This window comes from Chelonia mydas, chromosome 1, assembly GCF_015237465.2.
Source record: "Chelonia mydas isolate rCheMyd1 chromosome 1, rCheMyd1.pri.v2, whole genome shotgun sequence".
Classification (NCBI taxonomy): Eukaryota; Metazoa; Chordata; order Testudines; family Cheloniidae; genus Chelonia; species Chelonia mydas.
Genome location: NC_057849.1, coordinates 343,279,477 through 343,296,025, shown reverse-complemented (window position 1 = coordinate 343,296,025; position 16,549 = coordinate 343,279,477). Strand labels below are relative to the sequence as shown.

General features: G+C 73.6%; 1 protein-coding gene across 6 annotated transcripts in view; it reads right to left on the bottom strand.

Moving 5' to 3' along the window:
• LOC102941808 (kielin cysteine rich BMP regulator) overlaps positions 1 to 16,549 on the bottom strand; it is a 47,282-nt gene that overhangs the window by 13,579 nt on the left and 17,154 nt on the right. For 4 of the 6 annotated variants that reach the window (XM_043521336.1, XM_043521338.1, XM_043521341.1 and 1 more), the window contains exons 10-29: positions 15,672 to 15,754; positions 14,842 to 14,935; positions 14,288 to 14,367; positions 13,283 to 13,368; positions 12,854 to 12,944; positions 12,355 to 12,454; positions 11,665 to 11,750; positions 11,261 to 11,354; positions 10,710 to 10,862; positions 9,838 to 9,944; positions 8,906 to 8,999; positions 7,910 to 8,083; positions 5,293 to 5,375; positions 4,620 to 4,713; positions 4,148 to 4,330; positions 3,361 to 3,531; positions 3,010 to 3,186; positions 2,018 to 2,100; positions 1,707 to 1,880; positions 1,063 to 1,245 (exon numbers count right to left, since the gene is read on the bottom strand). In XM_043521336.1, coding sequence (XP_043377271.1) covers positions 1,063 to 1,245; positions 1,707 to 1,880; positions 2,018 to 2,100; positions 3,010 to 3,186; positions 3,361 to 3,531; positions 4,148 to 4,330; positions 4,620 to 4,713; positions 5,293 to 5,375; positions 7,910 to 8,083; positions 8,906 to 8,999; positions 9,838 to 9,944; positions 10,710 to 10,862; positions 11,261 to 11,354; positions 11,665 to 11,750; positions 12,355 to 12,454; positions 12,854 to 12,944; positions 13,283 to 13,368; positions 14,288 to 14,367; positions 14,842 to 14,935; positions 15,672 to 15,754 — 2,390 coding nt within the window. The remainder of the gene's footprint in view (positions 1 to 1,062; positions 1,246 to 1,706; positions 1,881 to 2,017; positions 2,101 to 3,009; positions 3,187 to 3,360; positions 3,532 to 4,147; positions 4,331 to 4,619; positions 4,714 to 5,292; positions 5,376 to 7,909; positions 8,084 to 8,905; positions 9,000 to 9,837; positions 9,945 to 10,709; positions 10,863 to 11,260; positions 11,355 to 11,664; positions 11,751 to 12,354; positions 12,455 to 12,853; positions 12,945 to 13,282; positions 13,369 to 14,287; positions 14,368 to 14,841; positions 14,936 to 15,671; positions 15,755 to 16,549) is intronic. The other 2 variants (XM_043521347.1, XM_043521351.1) reach the window with 2 other exon arrangements.

Genomic DNA, 16,549 nt, shown 5'->3' with positions numbered 1-16,549 from the left:
GTTTCGGAGGGGATCTGGGTGGAGCGGGGTGGGGGTCAGAGGGGGAACAGGATGGAGGTCGGGAGGACCTGCGTGGAGCACCGTGGGGGTCAGAGGGGGAACGGGGTAGAGGTCGGGGGGATCTGGGCGGAGCAGGGTGGGGGTCAGAGAGGTGAACTGGGTGGGTTTCGGAGGGGATCTGGGTGGAGCGGGGTGGGGGTCGGGGGGACCTGGGCGGAGCGGGGTGGGGGTCAAAGGGGGAACGGGGTGGAGGTCGGGGGGATGTGGGCGGAGCAGGGTGGGGGTCAGAGGGGGAATGGGGTGGAGGTTGGGGGTACCTGGGCGGAGCACGGTGGGGGTCAGAGCGGGAATGGGGTGGAGGTCGGGGGGACCTGGGCGGAGCAGGGTGGGGGTGAGAGGGGGAATGGGGTGGAGGTCGGGGTGATCTGGGCAGAGCGGGGTGGAGGTCGGAGGGGGAACTGGGCGGGTTTTGGATGGGATCTGGGCGGAGCACGGTGGGGGTCAGAGGGGGAATGGGGTGGAGGTCGGGGGGACCTGGGAGGAGCACGGTGGGGGTCAGAGGGGGAACTGGGTGGGTTGCGGAGGGGATCTGGGCGGAGCGGGGTGGGGGTCAGAGGGGGAATGGGGTGGAGGTCGGGGTGATCTGGGCAGAGCGGGATGGAGGTCAGAGGGGGAAGTGGGTGGGTTTCGGAGGGGATCTGGGTGGAGCGGGGTGGGGGTCAGAGGGGGAACGGGGTGGAGGTCGGGGGGACCTGGGCGGCGCATGGTGGGGGTCAGAGGGGGAACGGGGTGGAGGTCGGGGGGATCTGGGTGGAGCGGGGCGCGGGTCAGAGGGGGAATGGGGTGGAGGTCGGGGTGATCTGGGCAGAGCGGGGTGGAGGTCGGAGGGGGAACTGGGCGGGTTTTGGATGAGATCTGGGCGGAGCACGGTGGGGGTCAGAGGGGGAATGGGGTGGAGGTCGGGGGGACCTGGGCGGAGCACAGTGGGGGTCAGAGGGGGAACAGGGTGGAGGTCGGGGGGCTCGGGCGCAGCAGGGGGGCACTGCGGGCCGGCTCACTCACCAGGCAGGTGCAGGTGGAGCAGGGGTCCCCCCCCGGGGGGCGGAAGGTGGCCCCGCTCTCGTAGAGGTGGCCCTGGTAGGGGCAGGCACCGGAGCACTGCGGGCAGCACTGGCCGGGCAGGGCGACCGGGTTCCGGCAGGGGGCGGGGGAGCACGGCGCGGGCACACACGTCACGCTGCCATCCTGCGGGGCAAGAGCCGCTGGCATCACACCTGGCCGGGCTCCTGGCCTGGGCAGGCAAGGGACCGAAAGCCCCCCAGAGCCAGCACCCCGTCCCTGGGGCCTCCAGCCCCCGCGGTGCCCGGAGGCAGGGCCAGGCCAGCACTGGGAAATCTGCGGGGAGGGGCTAGATCTGCAGGGGCACCTCCCCTGGCACTCAGCACTGGCCCCAGGGCGGCATGCGTGGGCGCGGTCCTGTGGGAGAAACTGCTTTAGCTAAGCCCACGGTCCTGCCCATCTGTAGCTATTACCGGCCTGCTGGCTCCTGGCCCAGGCCCTGCCCGCTGTCCCGGGCCAGGCCCCGGGGTGTCCCCTGCAGAGGCGGCTGGCGCCAGGACTGCGACCCCCGTCCCCAGCACCGTGGGGTGCTGTTTGCAGCGGGGCCCCTCCCCAGAGCTGGCTGCTTTTCGGGGGTGGACACTCACCAGGCAGGAGCAGAGCTGGCAGGCGTCGTGAGGGTCGGGGAAGCGCTCCCCGTTGCCGCACGCTCGCCCGTGGAAGCTGCAGCCGTCGCACACGGGGCAGTCGCAGGGGCCCACGGCCGGGTGGGGACACGTCACCCCAGGGCAGGGCAGGGGCCCGCAGGACACCTCTCCCCGCTGCAAGAGGGCAGGGAACGGGGGTGAGCAGGGCAGGCCCCCAGCGCCCCCACTGTGCCAGCTCGGCTCCCTGTGCCCCCTGGGGCTGTGCCCAGCCCTCTCCCCACAGGGCCAGCCATGCCCCCCCGGGAACGTACCAGGCAGCGACACTGCTCGCAGCGCCCATCGGGGGCCGGGAAGGTCTCTCCGTCCGCGAGGTCCTGGCCCTGGAAGTGGCAGCCTGGCACCGGAGGGGAGGAAAGACATTGAGCGCGGGGGAGAACCAGCCCCCCACATCCCAGGTGTCCCCCTCCAGCACCCGCCAATCCCAAGCCCCCTCCAGCACTTGGGAGATCTGGCCCCGATCCTGCGCCCAGCCCCACGCCCAGCACCGTCCCGCGGTGGAGCCAGCAACGCCCCCAGACCCGGCCTGGGCCTGCTCTCACCACAGGCACCGCTCCGGGGGCCAGGCCAGGCTGGCATGGCCTCAGGCTCCGCTCCGGGTGGGGCAGGCTGGGCTGGCGTCACGCTGGCCAGGCTGGACGGAGGTTGAGGCCCAGAACCTGCCCAGGGTCAAGCAGGGCGTCGGCAGCAAAACCTGCCTCCTCCTCCCCACGCGAGTGCCCTGACCACTGGACCACCCTCCCCTCCCCTGGCACCTGGGCCTGCCGTGGGCACTGGGAATGGCCGAACCAGCTCAGCCCATCGGTACCCTGCCCAGGCCTGGCTGCGGTGCCCGTGAGGAACAGAAACGCTGGAGCCATCGACTGGCTCCACCCTGCCCCCTGGTTCTGCCCAGAGCTGGGCTAGAAGGGGGCTGCAGGTCGGGCGTGAGGGGTACCAGTGGGGTTGGGGAGGGACAGAGCTGGGTTGGGCTAGCAGGGGGCTGTGGGTCAGGGGCACCAGTGGGGCTGGGAGGGGCAGAGCTAGGACAGCAGGGGGCTACAGATTGAGATTGAGGGGCACCAGGGGGAGCCCAGGGCTGGGCTAGCAGGGGTCTGTGGGTCAGGGATGAGGGGCACCAGTGGGGCTGGGGGGCACTGGCTGTACCCCTTCATTTTAACAAGGCCTGAGGTTCCCCAGCCATGCCTGGTGGTGGTGGAGAGTGGCCATGCCACGCGGTGCCCACCCTCCCCCGAGCCCCACTTACCCTGGCACACGGGGCAGCACCGGCCTGGGGGGCTGGCGGGGTGGCGGCAGCCCGGCGGGTCGCAGGGCGTCTTGGTGCAGGTGACGAAGCCGTGGAGGCAGGCACAGCGGCCGCAGGTGTCCTGGGGGTCCGGGAACTCCTGGCCGTCGAGGTAACCCTCGCCCAAGTACTCGCAGCCTGTGGGGGCCGGACAGAGTGAGCCTGGTGCCAGGCACTGCAGAGGGGGCCAGGGCCCAAGACACCCCCCAGGGGCTGACCCACCCCCCAGCCTTGGCACCCCAACTGGTGGAGCCCAGCAGCCCCCTGGGCTAGCCCAGCCCGGCCTCCGCCCGCACCCCATGCCCAACCCACCTTCGCAGACCTGGCAGCACGGCCCCCGGGCAGGGAAGGGGCACTGGAGCAGCGGGCAGGCCCTGGGCTGGCAGGAGACGCTGCCCTCCCAGCAGGTGCAGACGCGGCACGGCTCCGCGGGGTCCGGGAACTGCTCCCCGTTGGGCAGCTCCTTCCCCTGGTACAGGCAGCCTGGGGGCAGAGCGGGGGATGGCACCGGGCACAAGAGTGGGGCAGGAGCAGAGCCGGGGGGAAGTGTTCCTGCTGCAGGGGGGAGCAGAGCACGGGGGCTGGAGGTGCAGCGGGGGATTTGGGGGCCCAGGTCACTGGGTGGTTTCAGGGGACCCAGAGGGGGGCTGGGGGGCCCAAGGGGTATCGTCACAGAAGCGGCAGCAGCCCTGCTGTGAGGGTACGTGCAAAGCCCAGGAGTACTGGGGGGGGAATGCTTAGTGGACCCAGCTGGGATTTGAGGGGCGCAGGGGGGCTGGGGAGGCCCAGGGAGGGGGTTCTGGGGACCGAACAGGGGGTACCGTCACAGGAGCGGCAGCAGTCCCGCCGCAGGGGGTGGGGGCAGAACACAGAGGCTGGGGGGCCCAGGAGGGGCCTCAGGGGGCCCAGGGAAGCCCAAGGAGGCACCAGCGGGGGGCTCAGCAGGACCGGGAGGCCCAGTGTGGACCGTGGGGTGCCCAGTGGGGGGCTCAGCGGGACCGGGGAGCCCAGTGTGGACCGTGGGGTGCCCAGTGGGGGGCTCAGCGGGACCGGGGAGCCCAGTGTGGCCCAGTGGGGGGCTCAGGGGGTCAGGGGGTACCGTCACAGGACCGGCAGCAGTCCCGCCGCAGGGGGTGGGTGCAGAGGGCGGGGGCGCAAGGCTGGCGCTGGCAGGTGACGGTCCCGTTGGCACAGAGGCAGAGGCGGCAGGCGTCCGAGGGGTCGTAGAATCGCTGCGTGGGCTGGTAGGAGACGCCCGCGAAGAGGCAGCCCGCCGGGGGCTCTGGGAGGAGACAGGGGCGGTTGGGGGGGGGCGCCGGGGACAGAGCGCCCGACTCCCCCAGGCGCTCCCTGCCCTTGGCCATGGCAGGGGCGGGTTTCAAGGCGGCAGAGGGTTTAGCTCGTGGGGTCAGTGCTGGGGGGTACCTCCCGGGAGCCCAGATGGGCCGCGCTCAGCTCGGCCCTGCCAGCAAACAGCCCCATGGTGCCTCCCAGCCCCCCCCCAGACAGATGGGGGGCAGCTGCGAAGGGGCCGTGACCCCCCCAGACCACTCCCCCGGGCTCCGGCCTACCTGGGCACTGGGGGCAGCACCCGCCGGGCACCAGGAAGGGCTCCGCGCAGGGCAGGGGCGGGCAGCGCCGCGACAGACACTGCACGTGGCCGTTCTGCAGGGGGGAGAGGCAGGTCAGAGCCAGCCAGGCACTGCCGGGGAGAGAACCCAGGAGTCCTGCCTCCCAGCCCCCACCCCACCCTGTGCCCCAGCACAGCATCCCACCCATCCCGTGACCCCCGCCCCAGACTGTGCCCCCAGCATCGGACCTCTGCCCTCCAGCCCCGCCCTCAACCCCACCCAGCCCCCACTCAGCACAGCGTGAAAACCACCGTCCACTGCGACGCCCCGGCCCCTCGCTGTGGCCGGGACGGGGTTAAATGGGCCCCTCCCTCGGGGGCAGTGGCTCAGCCATTGGACTGGAGTCCAGGATGCCTGGGCTCTAGTCTCAGCTCTGCCGTGCTTGCCTGCTCTGTGCCTCAGTTTCCCCATTTGTAACGCGGGGAGCAGGCAGAGCGGGGCCGGCGGGGGCGCTGGCTGCACGATCGGTCCCCCGGCCATGGGCTAACGAGACGCAACCGGCCCAGCTTCCCCCAGCAAGGCAGCAGCAGAGCCCGGGCTGGGACCCAGGTGTCCGGTGGGCCACGCTGAACCATCCTCGGGCCAGGGGCCCCGCTCGCCCCCCGGCACTTACGAGGCAGTGGCATTGCTTGCAGCGGTCCGTGGGGTGCGGGAACTCAGCGCCGTTGGGGTACTCCTTCCCCCCGTAGCTGCAGCCTAGGGCAGACGAAGAGGGGACACGGGGGGGCTAATGGAGGGGACCCCGCCTCTGCAATGCATGCTGGGAGGATGGGGCAGACAGCGAGGGCCCCTGAGATGCCGCCCAGGCCCCGTCCAGTGGGTTGGTGCCCAGTGCAGCAGTGCCCGATCCGCCCCCAGCCCCGACAGAACCGTGTCCACTGGGGCTGGGGAAACTGGCCCGGTGGGGTCCCCCGTGGTCGGGGGATCGGGGTTGGGGGGACTGGCCCGTGGCCCCCGCGGGCAGGGGGTCGGGGTCGGGGGGACTGGCATGGGCGGGGGGGAGGGGGACCGGCTTGTGGCCCCCGCGGGCAGGGGCACGGGCAGGGGGGAGGGGGACCGGCTCGTGGCCCCCGCAGGCAGGGGTTCGGGGTAGTGGGAGACCGGGCACGGGCAGGGGGGAGGGGGACCGGCTCGTGGCCCCTGCGGGCAGGGGTCTGGGTAGTGGGAGACTGGGCACGGGCAGTGGGGAGGGGGACCGGCTCGTGGCCCCTGCGGGCAGGGGTCAGGGTAGTGGGAGACCGGGCACGGGCAGGGGGGAGGGGGACCGACTCGTGGCCCCCGGGGGCAGGGGTCGGGGTAGTGGGAGACCGGGCACGGGCAGGGGGAGGGGGACCGACTCGTGGCCCCCGGGGGCAGGGGTCGGGGTAGTGGGAGACCGGGCACGGGCAGGGGGAGGGGGACCGGCTTGTGGCCCCCGCGGGCAGGGGGTCGGGGTCAGGGTAGTGGGAGACCAGGCACGGGCAGGGGGGGAGGGGGACCGGCTCGTGGCCCCCGCAGGCAGGGGTCGGGGTAGTGGGAGACCGGGCACGGGCAGGGGGGAGGGGGACCGGCTCGTGGCCCCCGGCGGCAGGGGTCGGGGTAGTGGGAGACCGGGCACGGGCAGGGGGAGGGGGACCGGCTTGTGGCCCCCGCGGGCAGGGGGTCGGGGTCAGGGTAGTGGGAGACCAGGCACGGGCAGGGGGGAGGGGGACCGGCTCGTGGCCCCCGCAGGCAGGGGTCGGGGTAGTGGGAGACCGGGCACGGGCAGGGGGGAGGGGGACCGGCTCGTGGCCCCCGGCGGCAGGGGTCGGGGTAGCGGGAGACCGGGCACGGGCAGGGGGGAGGGGGACCGGCTCGTGGCCCCCGGGGGCAGGGGTCGGGGTAGTGGGAGACCGGGCACGGGCAGGGGGGAGGGGGACCGGCTCGTGGCCCCCGGGGGCAGGGGTCGGGGTAGCGGGAGACCGGGCACGGGCAGGGGTCGGGGTAGTGGGAGACCGGGCACGGGCAGGGGGGAGGGGGACCGGCTTGTGGCCCCCGCGGGCAGGGGGTCGGGGTCGGGGTAGTGGGAGACCAGGCACGGGCAGGGGGGGGGGGGGACCGGCTCGTGGCCCCCGGGGGCAGGGGTCGGGGTAGCGGGAGACCGGGCACGGGCAGGGGTCGGGGTAGTGGGAGACCGGGCACGGGCAGGGGGGAGGGGGACCGGCTTGTGGCCCCCGCGGGCAGGGGGTTGGGGTCGGGGTAGTGGGAGACCAGGCACGGGCAGGGGGGAGGGGGACCGGCTCGTGGCCCCCGGGGGCAGGGGTCGGGGTAGCGGGAGACCGGGCACGGGCAGGGATCGGGGTAGTGGGAGACCGGGCACGGGCAGGGGGGAGGGGGACCGGCTCATGGCCCCCGCGGGCAGGGGGTCGGGGTAGTGGGAGACCGGGCACGGGCAGGGGTCGGGGTAGTGGGAGACCGGGCACGGGCAGGGGGGGAGGGGGACCGGCTCGTGGCCCCCGGGGGCAGGGGTCAGGGTAGTGGGAGACCGGGCACGGGCAGGGGGGAGGGGGACCGGCTCGTGGCCCCCGCGGGCAGGGGTCAGGGTAGTGGAAGACTGGGCACGGGCAGGGGGGAGGGGGACCGGCTCGTGGCCCCCGGGGGCAGGGGGCAGGGTAGTGGGAGACCGGGCACGGGCAGGGGGAGGGGGACCGGCTTGTGGCCCCCGCGGGCAGGGGGTCGGGGTCGGGGTAGTGGGAGACCAGGCACGGGCAGGGGGGAGGGGGACCGGCTTGTGGCCCCCGCAGGCAGGGGTCGGGGTAGTGGGAGACCGGGCACGGGCAGGGGGGAGGGGGACCGGCTCGTGGCCCCCGGGGGCAGGGGTCGGGGTAGTGGGAGACCGGGCACGGGCAGGGGTCGGGGTAGTGGGAGACCGGGCACGGGCAGGGGGGAGGGGGACCGGCTCGTGGCCCCCGCGGGCAGGGGGTCGGGGTCGGGGTAGTGGGAGACCAGGCACGGGCAGGGGGGAGGGGGACCGGCTCGTGGCCCCCGCGGGCAGGGGGTCGGGGTAGTGGGAGACCGGGCACGGGCAGGGGGGAGGGGGACCGGCTCGTGGCCCCCGGGGGCAGGGGTCGGGGTAGTGGGAGACCGGGCACGGGCAGGGGGACCGGCTCGTGGCCCCCGGGGGCAGAGGTCGGGGTAGTGGGAGACCGGGCACGGGCAGGGGGGAGGGGGACCGGCTCGTGGCCCCCGCGGGCAGGGGTCGGGGGGGTCACCGTTGCAGTTGTTCGGGCAGCAGGAGCCGGGCAGCGGGCGGGCGCACAGGGCACCGGGGCAGTCCCGCGCCGAGCAGCTGACGATCCCGTCGGTGCAGACGCACAGCTGGCAGGGGTCCTGCGGGCTGGGGAACCGCTCGCCCGCCTCCACCGCGCCCCCCTCCACGCTGCAGCCTGGGGGGGCAGATGTCAGCGACCACCGACCCCCACCCTGTCCTGCCCCCCAGCCCGGCCCTGCGCCCACCCTGCCCTGCCCCGCCGTGTGACCCCCTCCCATCTTGCCCCCCTGCCCCTGCCCTGCCCCCCAGCCCTATGCCCTCCCTCCTGTCCTGCCCCCAGCCCGGCCCTGTGCCCCCAGCCCAGCCCTGCCCCCCCGTCCTGCCCCACCCCGCCCAGTGCCCCCTCCCATCCTCCCCTCAGCCCTGCCCTGCCCCCTGTCCTGCCTCCCGCCCTATGCCCTCCTCCCATCCTGCCCCCCAGCCCTGCCCTGTTCCCCCTCCCATCCTGCCGCCACCCCTGCCCTGCCCCACCCAGCCCCACCCATCCTGCCCCCCAGCCTAACCTGTCCTGCCCCCTAGCCCTGCCCTGTGCCCCCTCTCCCCCCGGCTGGGATCAGCCAGCTGCTTCAGGCCCAGCCCCCCAGGGTTGGCTCCCTCACCCCAGCCCACCCCGTTTGCAGCCCCTGCCTCCCGGGGCCCCCAGGGAGCCCCGAGGGGGCCACCAGCCCCGTGCCCCTCCCCCCAGGTCCGCTTGGCCGGTCCGGCGATGGACGGGGGCATCGGGGGCATCGCACGTCTGCCCCAGGGCAGCGCCCCGGGGTCACAGTGCCCTCTGGGGGCCACTCACTGCCTCTGCAAGGGGCAGCCGAGTCCCCTGGGGGGGTATGGGGAGGCGGGGCGGGGGGCTCAGCGCCATCACCCCCGTTTGGGGCAGGGCCTCACCGGCAGAGCTGGGTGGGGAACCCGGGAGTGCCCAGCCCCTCAGTGGCACACTCACCCCGACACGTGGGGCAGCACTGGCCAGGCTGGCTCTCCGGGCGGGGGCAGCTGGGCGGGGGGCAGGCGACGGGCGAGCACTGCACGGTCCCGTCCTGCGGGCAGGGGGCCAGGTCACCGGCGGCTCCCGAGAGCCTCCCCCGACCCACCCTGCGGGGCCTCCGGGCCCACCCCCACCCTGCTCTGCCCCAGACCCCGGATCCCCCCAGGGCCTGCGCTCCTAGCCCCCCGACCCACCCCGTGGGGCCCCCCCTCGCCCCCCAGCCCGCTCTGCCCCCGACCCTGGATCCCCCGAGGGCCTGCGCTCCCAGCCCCCCTCCAACCCACCCCGTAGGGCCCCCCAGCCTGCTCTGCTCCCGACCCCGGATCCCCCCAGGGCCTGCGCTCCCAGCCTCCCCCGACCCACCCCGCGGGGCCCCCCTTGCCCCCCAGCCTGCTCTGCCCCAGACCCTGGATCCCCCCCAGGGCCTGCTCTCCCAGCCTCCCCCATCCCACCCCCCATGGGGCCCCCACGGCCCCCCAGCCTGCTCTGCCCCTGACCCCGGATCCCCCCAGAGCTTGAGCTCCCAGCCTCCCCTGACCCACCCCATGGGACCCCCAGGCTGAGCATGGCTCAGACCCTGCCCCATTAGTTCCAGCCCCCGGCTGGGCTCTGTATCCTAGGAACAGGTACCCTCAGGGGGAGCCCCAGGGCAACCCACGATGGGGGCATGCGGATGCAGCCCAGCACTGGGGGGCTCTGTGCCCGCGCCCCAGGCAGGACCCAGGGGCGGCTCCGTGCCCACACCCTAGAGAGGACTGGGAGGTCCGGCACCACAACCCTGGCAACTGGGGAGGGCGTCCCCACTGACCCCAGCGGGGAGGGGCTGCTCCGGGGGCACAGAGGCCCCGGTGGGCTGCCGGCCGCGGTGCCCCGTGGGCCGGCCCCCTCACCGTGCACTGGCAGCGCTGGCAGGGGCTGTGTGGGTCGGCGAAGGCCTGCCCATTGGCGTAGAGGTGCTGGTTGTAGGTGCACTGGGCACAGGTCGGGCAGCAGTCCCCTGGCCGAGGAGAGAGCGGGCGGGTTAGCACAGCGGGGCGCCCTGATCGGCCCGCGGCCACCCGCCCCACAGCCCAGCCCCAGGGCAGGCGGGGCCTGGGCCAGCAGGAGGCACTGAGGGGTCACTCCCGGTGCCCGGCCGGCTCTACGGGCTGCCCCCGCTGGATGGACCCACGGCGCCCGGTGTCTGCCATGGGCCCGGTGCCACGCAGACCCCCGGAGCTCAGGGGTGCGGAGCCAGGGCCGGGGGGAGGAGGGGCATGGACTGTACCGGGCACTGAGCAGCCACCACCGCATTGGGGGGGACCACAAAACGGAGGGGGTGGGGCCAGGTGGGCACCCACAATTGAACTGGGTGGAGTGGGGGGAAGTGAGGGATGGGGGCAGTGGGGAGGGGCAGTGGGGGGAGGGGCACTCACCGCTCAGCCGGGCGGGGTGCTGGCAGGCGAGGGGCGGGAGAAGGGGGCAGTGTTTGGGGGGGGGTCAGTGAGGGGAGGGGCACTCACCGCTCAGCCGGGCGGGGTGCTGGCAGGCGAGGGGCGGGAGAAGGGGGCAGTGTTTGGGGGGGGGGGGGTCAGTGAGGGGAGGGGCACTCACCGCTCAGCCGGGCGGGGTGCTGGCAGGCGAGGGGCGGGAGCAGGGGGCAGTGTGTGGGGGGGGTCGGGGGGGAGGGGCACTCACCGCTCAGCCGGGCGGGGTGCTGGCAGGTGAGGGGTGGGAGCAGGGGTCAGTGTGGTGGGGGGGGTCAGGGGGGAGGGGCACTCACCGCTCAGCCGGGCGGGGTGCTGGCAGGCGAGAGGCGGGCACGGCAGGGCCCCGCAGACGGGCTCTCCGGCGAGGCAGGTGCAGGTGGTGCAGGGGTCCCCGTCCGGCTTCCACTGCGCCCCCTCCTCGAACTCCTCGTCGGCCAGCACACACACTGGGGGATGCAGGCCGTGAGGGGGGGGGCCTCCCTGCCACAGCCCCCGGGGACCCCCAGACGGCTCACCCCTCCTTCCCCTGGGCCTTCCCAGCCCCCCACCAGGACCCTATCCTTTTGACCCCCCCAAGGTCCTGCCCCCCTCCCGGGGCCCTGCCCTCCCAGCCCCCAGCTCCGGGCCCTGCTCTCAGGTGTGGGGCGGGTCTGTTCTCAGGGAGCGAGGAGCCTTCCCCGCCAGGCCAGGGGCTGCCCCAGGGCTGGCGAGCCCAGTCAATGCCCACGGGCCAGCAGCACCCAGCGCCCCGCCCCGGCGATGTCCCCGGCCCGCGCAGGGGGCAGCGGTGCTGCACGCGGGCGCCGTCGGGCCGGGGCTGGCCCAGAACCGGGCGTTACTCAACCTCTGCAGAGGGGGCAGCAGCGCTGGGGGTCCCGGACGGGCTGGGCGCAGGACATGGGGGGGCACGTCTCTTCCTGGCACTGCACGTGCCCAGCCTGTGCGAGAGAGCCGGTGTCAGTGGTGGGCGGGCACAGACCTGGGCGCGCCGGTGTCCCCGCACAGCCCAGCCATGGCACCCCTCGGCGGGGCTGCCCCTGCCCCCGTGCTGCCCGCCCCCAGCCCAGCAACCCCCCAGGCCTCCGTTGCTCTGCCCTAGCTCGGTGCCAGGGACCCACGTCCCCTGCTCCCTGTGCCCGCGTGGCTGGGCACCCCTGGGCACAGGGAGGGGCTGGTTACGTGGAGGTGAGCCCCCCCGACCCCCCCAAACCACGTGTGACCGTCCCAGGAGTCCCCCGGGTCACTCACCGAGCAGGTGCACTGCACGCAGGGCCCGCGGCCCGGGGGCGTGAAGGTCTCTCCGTGCCGGTAGGGGTGCCCCTCGTACTCACACGCTGCCCGCGGAGAAAGACGGGTGAACAGCCCCCCACGGGGGGCAGCCTGCCAGCCCCAGCTGCCAGCTGAACCCCCAGAAACCCCCAGGCCGGCTCAGAGACCCCAGCACCCCCAGAGAGCCTCTACCGCCCCCCACCCTGCTCAGAGACCCCAGAGACAGCCCCCCCTTTCAGAGACCCCAGCTCCTCAGACTCCCCCCCCGCTCAGAGTCCTGGCTCTGAGCGCCCAGTGGCCCGGGTGGGTCTGGCGGGGGTCTGGATGGGTCGGGCCCCGTGGGCCCCCCTCCCAGCGCAGCCGAGCGGGACGGGCACAGGGAAGCGCCAGCCCTGCCCAGAACCCAGCAGGAGGGACGCCCAGACCTGCTTGGGCAACGCTGGAGGCCGGCCCAGCCCGTAACTTGGGGGGTTCTTGTGCCCCGTGGGGCCAGGCCCTGTGCCGGGGGATGCAGGGGAGGAGCTGGCTCTGCTGGAGGCCCTGGAGGCACCCTCCCGCCCCCATGCCCTGCTGCCAGGGCTAGGGGCTCTCTGTGGGGCCAGCAGCTCCGGAGGCCCCTTGCTGGTCCCTCCCTCCCGCCGTCCTCCCCTCGCCCCGCCAGCTACTCACCATGGCAGGCTGGGCAGCACTGGCCCTGGGCAGTGCCAGGGTGGCTGCAGGGCACGGGTGGGCAACTCTTCTCCAGGCGCTCACACGACACCTCCCCGGCCTGCGGGCACGAGCCAGAGCACAGCCGGGCATTGGCGAGGGGCCCCCACTCCCGCCCGCTGGCACAGAGCCTCAGCCAGCATGGCACAGCCCCATGCCCAGCCGCCCGACCCCTCCGCAGCCCGTGCCCCGGCCCCCCCGCAGCCAGTGCCTTGGTGCCCCGCCAGCTGCCGGCCCTGCCCAGGGCAGGCCTGGCACTGCCAGGCCTCCGGTGCTCTGCAGCATGCATGGGGAGAGCGGGGCAGGAGCACAGGGGCGCCCGCAGTGAGGCTGCCAGGCCAGCGGCCCACCCGGGGCACTGGCATCCCTTGGGCAGGGGCTGTGCCGTCTGCAATGGCCCATGGAGAGGGCTCCTGGGGGGTGCTAACCCCACGGGCACCTGCCCCTGTGCCCGGCTCACCTGGCAGCGGCAGCTCAAGCAAGGCTCCTGCGGGGGGGTGAAGGTGGCGCCATCCGGGAAGGGCTGGGCATCGTAGAGGCAGTCCTGGCACCTAGGGCGAGGCGGGCGGTGGCGGTGCAGCCAGGGCACCCGGCCCCTGGCATCGCGGCGTGGGGCAGTGACGCCACGGGCGCCCCCCAGCCCCCTGCTGCAAACAGGCCCCCTGAACTCCCTGAGCCCTCCCCTCCCCCTGGCTACCTGCCCCAGGCCCCCATTCGCTCCAAGCAGTGTCCCCCCTTACCAGCCCCCCGCCCCAGTCACCGTGAGCAGTGCCCCCCCCAGCCCCACTCACCGTGGGCAGCGCCCCTCCCCCAGCCCCACTCACCACGGGCAGTGCCCCTCCCCCAGCCCCACTCACTGCAGGCAGCGCCCCCCCCCAGCCCCACTCACTGCGGGCAGCACTCGCCAGGTCTCAGGACGGGCTCCGGGCAGGGGGCAGGCGGGCAGGCGGTGGGTTTGCACAACACATTCCCTCTCTGCACGACACAGGTGCCCCCCACTTTAGCAGTCGCTGCCCCAGCCTACCCCCCCACCCGCCCTGGTCTGGGGGAGCCCCAGGGCCCAGCCCCATATGCTGCCTTGAGACCCTCCCAGCCCTGCCACCCAGGAGCCCCTGCCAGCCCCGGCCCAGCCCCCCACCCAACGGAGCAGCGGGGGCCCCCAGCCCTCTGGGGCCCCCGATGTACGAAGTGGGGATTTTCCCTTGTTATGTTGTATGTGAGCCTCACTGTTTTGCATGAATGCTGTGTGTGCCTCAGTTTCCCCGTGTGTCGCACCAATGTCTAGGTGGTGGGAATAAGGGTGTGTGACCTTTGCAGGGGTTGCTCCAGCTGCCTGCAGGGATGCTCTGGCCACCCCTTCCTAACTGGAGACCCAGGAGGGGGCTGGGACCAGGGGACTCTTGGCCCGGGAAGCGAGACAAAGGCCGGAGGAGAAGCAACGGGTAGGGCAGGGGCCGGGCAGGTGGAAGCGAGTGAGTCTTGGCTGGCTTGGGGCACAGGGGGAGGACCAGAGCCCTGGCTTTGCCCTGCGCCGTGTTCCCGTCGACTAATAACCCGGCTGACTGCGGGGTTGGGGGGCAGGGCCCTCTGGCTGCCCCCCGGGGCCCGGACTCGCTGCGGGAAGAGCACGGAGGGGCAGAGGAGGCTGAATGCCCCGGGGTCAGACCCAGGAAGAGGGAAGCTGGGGAAGCTTCTTGCCCTGGAGACAGGCTGCTCCCCGAGAGGAGGCTCCCCCAGAGTCCTGGCTGGGTCATAGGGAGCAGCTCCAGAGCAACGCCCCGGGGACGCCGGGAGACCGGCCAGCCCCTCCCCAGGGATGCCCGGGGGAGGCAGGCCCCAGCCCCTCTGGTGTGCAGACGGGCAGTGCCAGGCTGCCCCCGTCCGGATCACGCACCGAGCAGGCACACTGGGTGCAGGGCTCCCCGCTGGGCACCGGCTCCCCGCTGGCAAACTCCCGGCCATCCCACGAGCAGCCTGCAGGGAGAGAGGGCGATGCATCCTGAGGGCGCGCCCCCCCCCCCCGCCCAGTTCCCCACCCCCAGACACAGCCGCAGCCCCCAGCCCAGCACCACCTGCCTGGCAGGGTGGGACGGGCACCCAAGGGGCCTCCTCCTGCGGGCACTGGGCTGGCCCCACAGCCAGGGCATGCAACAAGTTTTCTGGGCCTCAGCCCAGTGCCGACTTCACCCCCCGCCCCGCCTGGCACCAGCTGGGCCCCTCACTGGCAGGCCCCCATGCAGGGACCACGGAGCCCGCGCCCCAGGGCTGGGAGGGGGGCACTGACCCTGGCATTACCTGGCCTGGGCCCAATAAGACCAGCCATCCAGTAATGAAGGGGGGCCCAGCCCCCCAGCGACCCCGTGGGACAGACCCACTTCCCCATCGACCCCGCCCCCCACGGCCCCAGGGAGCACAGCCCCCGCCCCCCGCGAGAAGCCCCTCGCTCACCATCGCAGACGGGGCAGCAGGTGCCCGGCCGGGGGCTGGCAGGGTGACGGCACAGCCTGGCACATTGCCTCTTCCTGCACACGGCGCGGCCCTCCTGTGGGGGGGGAGGGGGGGGTCATAGACTCACAGATTTTAAGGGACCATTAGGATCATCTCGTCCGACCTCCTGCACATCGCAGGCCACAGAACCTCACCCGCCCCCTCCTGTCACAGACCCCGGACCCACGTCTGAGCTGTCCCAGTCCTCAACTCATGGTTTAGGGGTGCAGAGAATCCCGCGCCCCACGCTGCAGGGGAAGGCGAAAACCCCCAGGGCTGCTGCCAGTCTGCCCTGGAGGAAAATGCCTTCCCGACCCCATCAGCTGATCCCTGAGCACGTGGGCAAGACTCCCCAGCCAGACCCCCAGGAAAGGATTCGCCGTCGTAACCCAGATCCCACCCCATCTGACACCCCACCACAGGCCACTGGGCACTTCTACCGCTAGTACTCGAAGATCAGTGACTTGCCCTTCGTACCACCCCCTCCACAAACTTATCGAGCTTAGTCTTGAAGCCAGAGATGTCACGGCTTCCGGGGGCCACCCACAGGCCAGCAGCTCCCAGCCCAGGGCGTTCCCGCCCCACCCAGACCCCCAGACAGACCCCCCTGGAAAGGGTCCAGCCAAATAACGGGAGGGGCGGAGCCTGGGCTGGGCTGGGGGCGGAGCCTGGGAATAGAGCTCTGGCCTGGGCAGCGGGGAGCGCCGGCAGGGGGCGCCCTCAGGCCTGGGGCCAGTGGGGATGGGGGCCCCCAGGCCCTGCACAGCGACACGGGGGGGGCGTGGCCTTACCAAGCAGCGGCAGCTCTGGCAGGGGTCTGCGCGCGGCGCCCACTCCTCACCGTGCGCCCGCTGGGCGGCTCCGTCCACACAGCCTGGGTGGGAGAGAACCAGCATCAATTGGGCCCCTGGCCCCCCGGCTATCACTGAGCCCAGGCCATGGCTAGCGGGGGCAGGGAGAGCGGGGCTGCAGGTCGGGAGTGAGGGGCACCGGCAGGGCTGCAGGGGGCTGGGGGGGAGCCCAGGATGTGGAGAGCAGGGGGCTGTGGGTCAGGAGTGAGGGGCACCGGCAGGGCTGCGAGGTGGGGGGGAAGCCCAGGATGGGATAGCAGGGGGCTGTGGGTCGGGAGTGAGGGGCACGGGCAGGGCTGCGGGAGGGGAGACCAGGATGGGGATAGCAGGGGGCTGTGGGTCAGGAGTGAGGGACACTGGCAGGGCTGAGGGGGACGGGGGGGGGTGAGCCCAGGATGGGGATACCAGGGGGCTGCGGGTCGGGAGTGAGGGGCACCGGCAGGGCTGCGGGGCTGGGGTGGGGGGTGAGCCCAGGATGGGAATAGCAGGGGGCTGTGGGTCGGGAGTGAGGGGCACCGGCAGGGCTGCGGGGGGAGCCCAGGATGGGGATACCAGGGGGCTGTGGGTCAGGAGTGAGGGGCACCGGCAGGGCTGCGGGGGGAGCCCAGGATGGGGATACCAGGGGGCTGTGGGTCAGGAGTGAGGGGCACCGGCAGGGCTGTGGGGGGGGGGGTGAGCCCAGGATGGGAATAGCAGGGGGCTGTGGGTCGGGAGTGAGGGGCACCGGCAGGGCTGCGGGGGGAGCCCAGGATGGGGATACCAGGGGGCTGTGGGTCAGGAGTGAGGGGCACTGGCAGGGCTGCGGGGGGAGCCCAGGA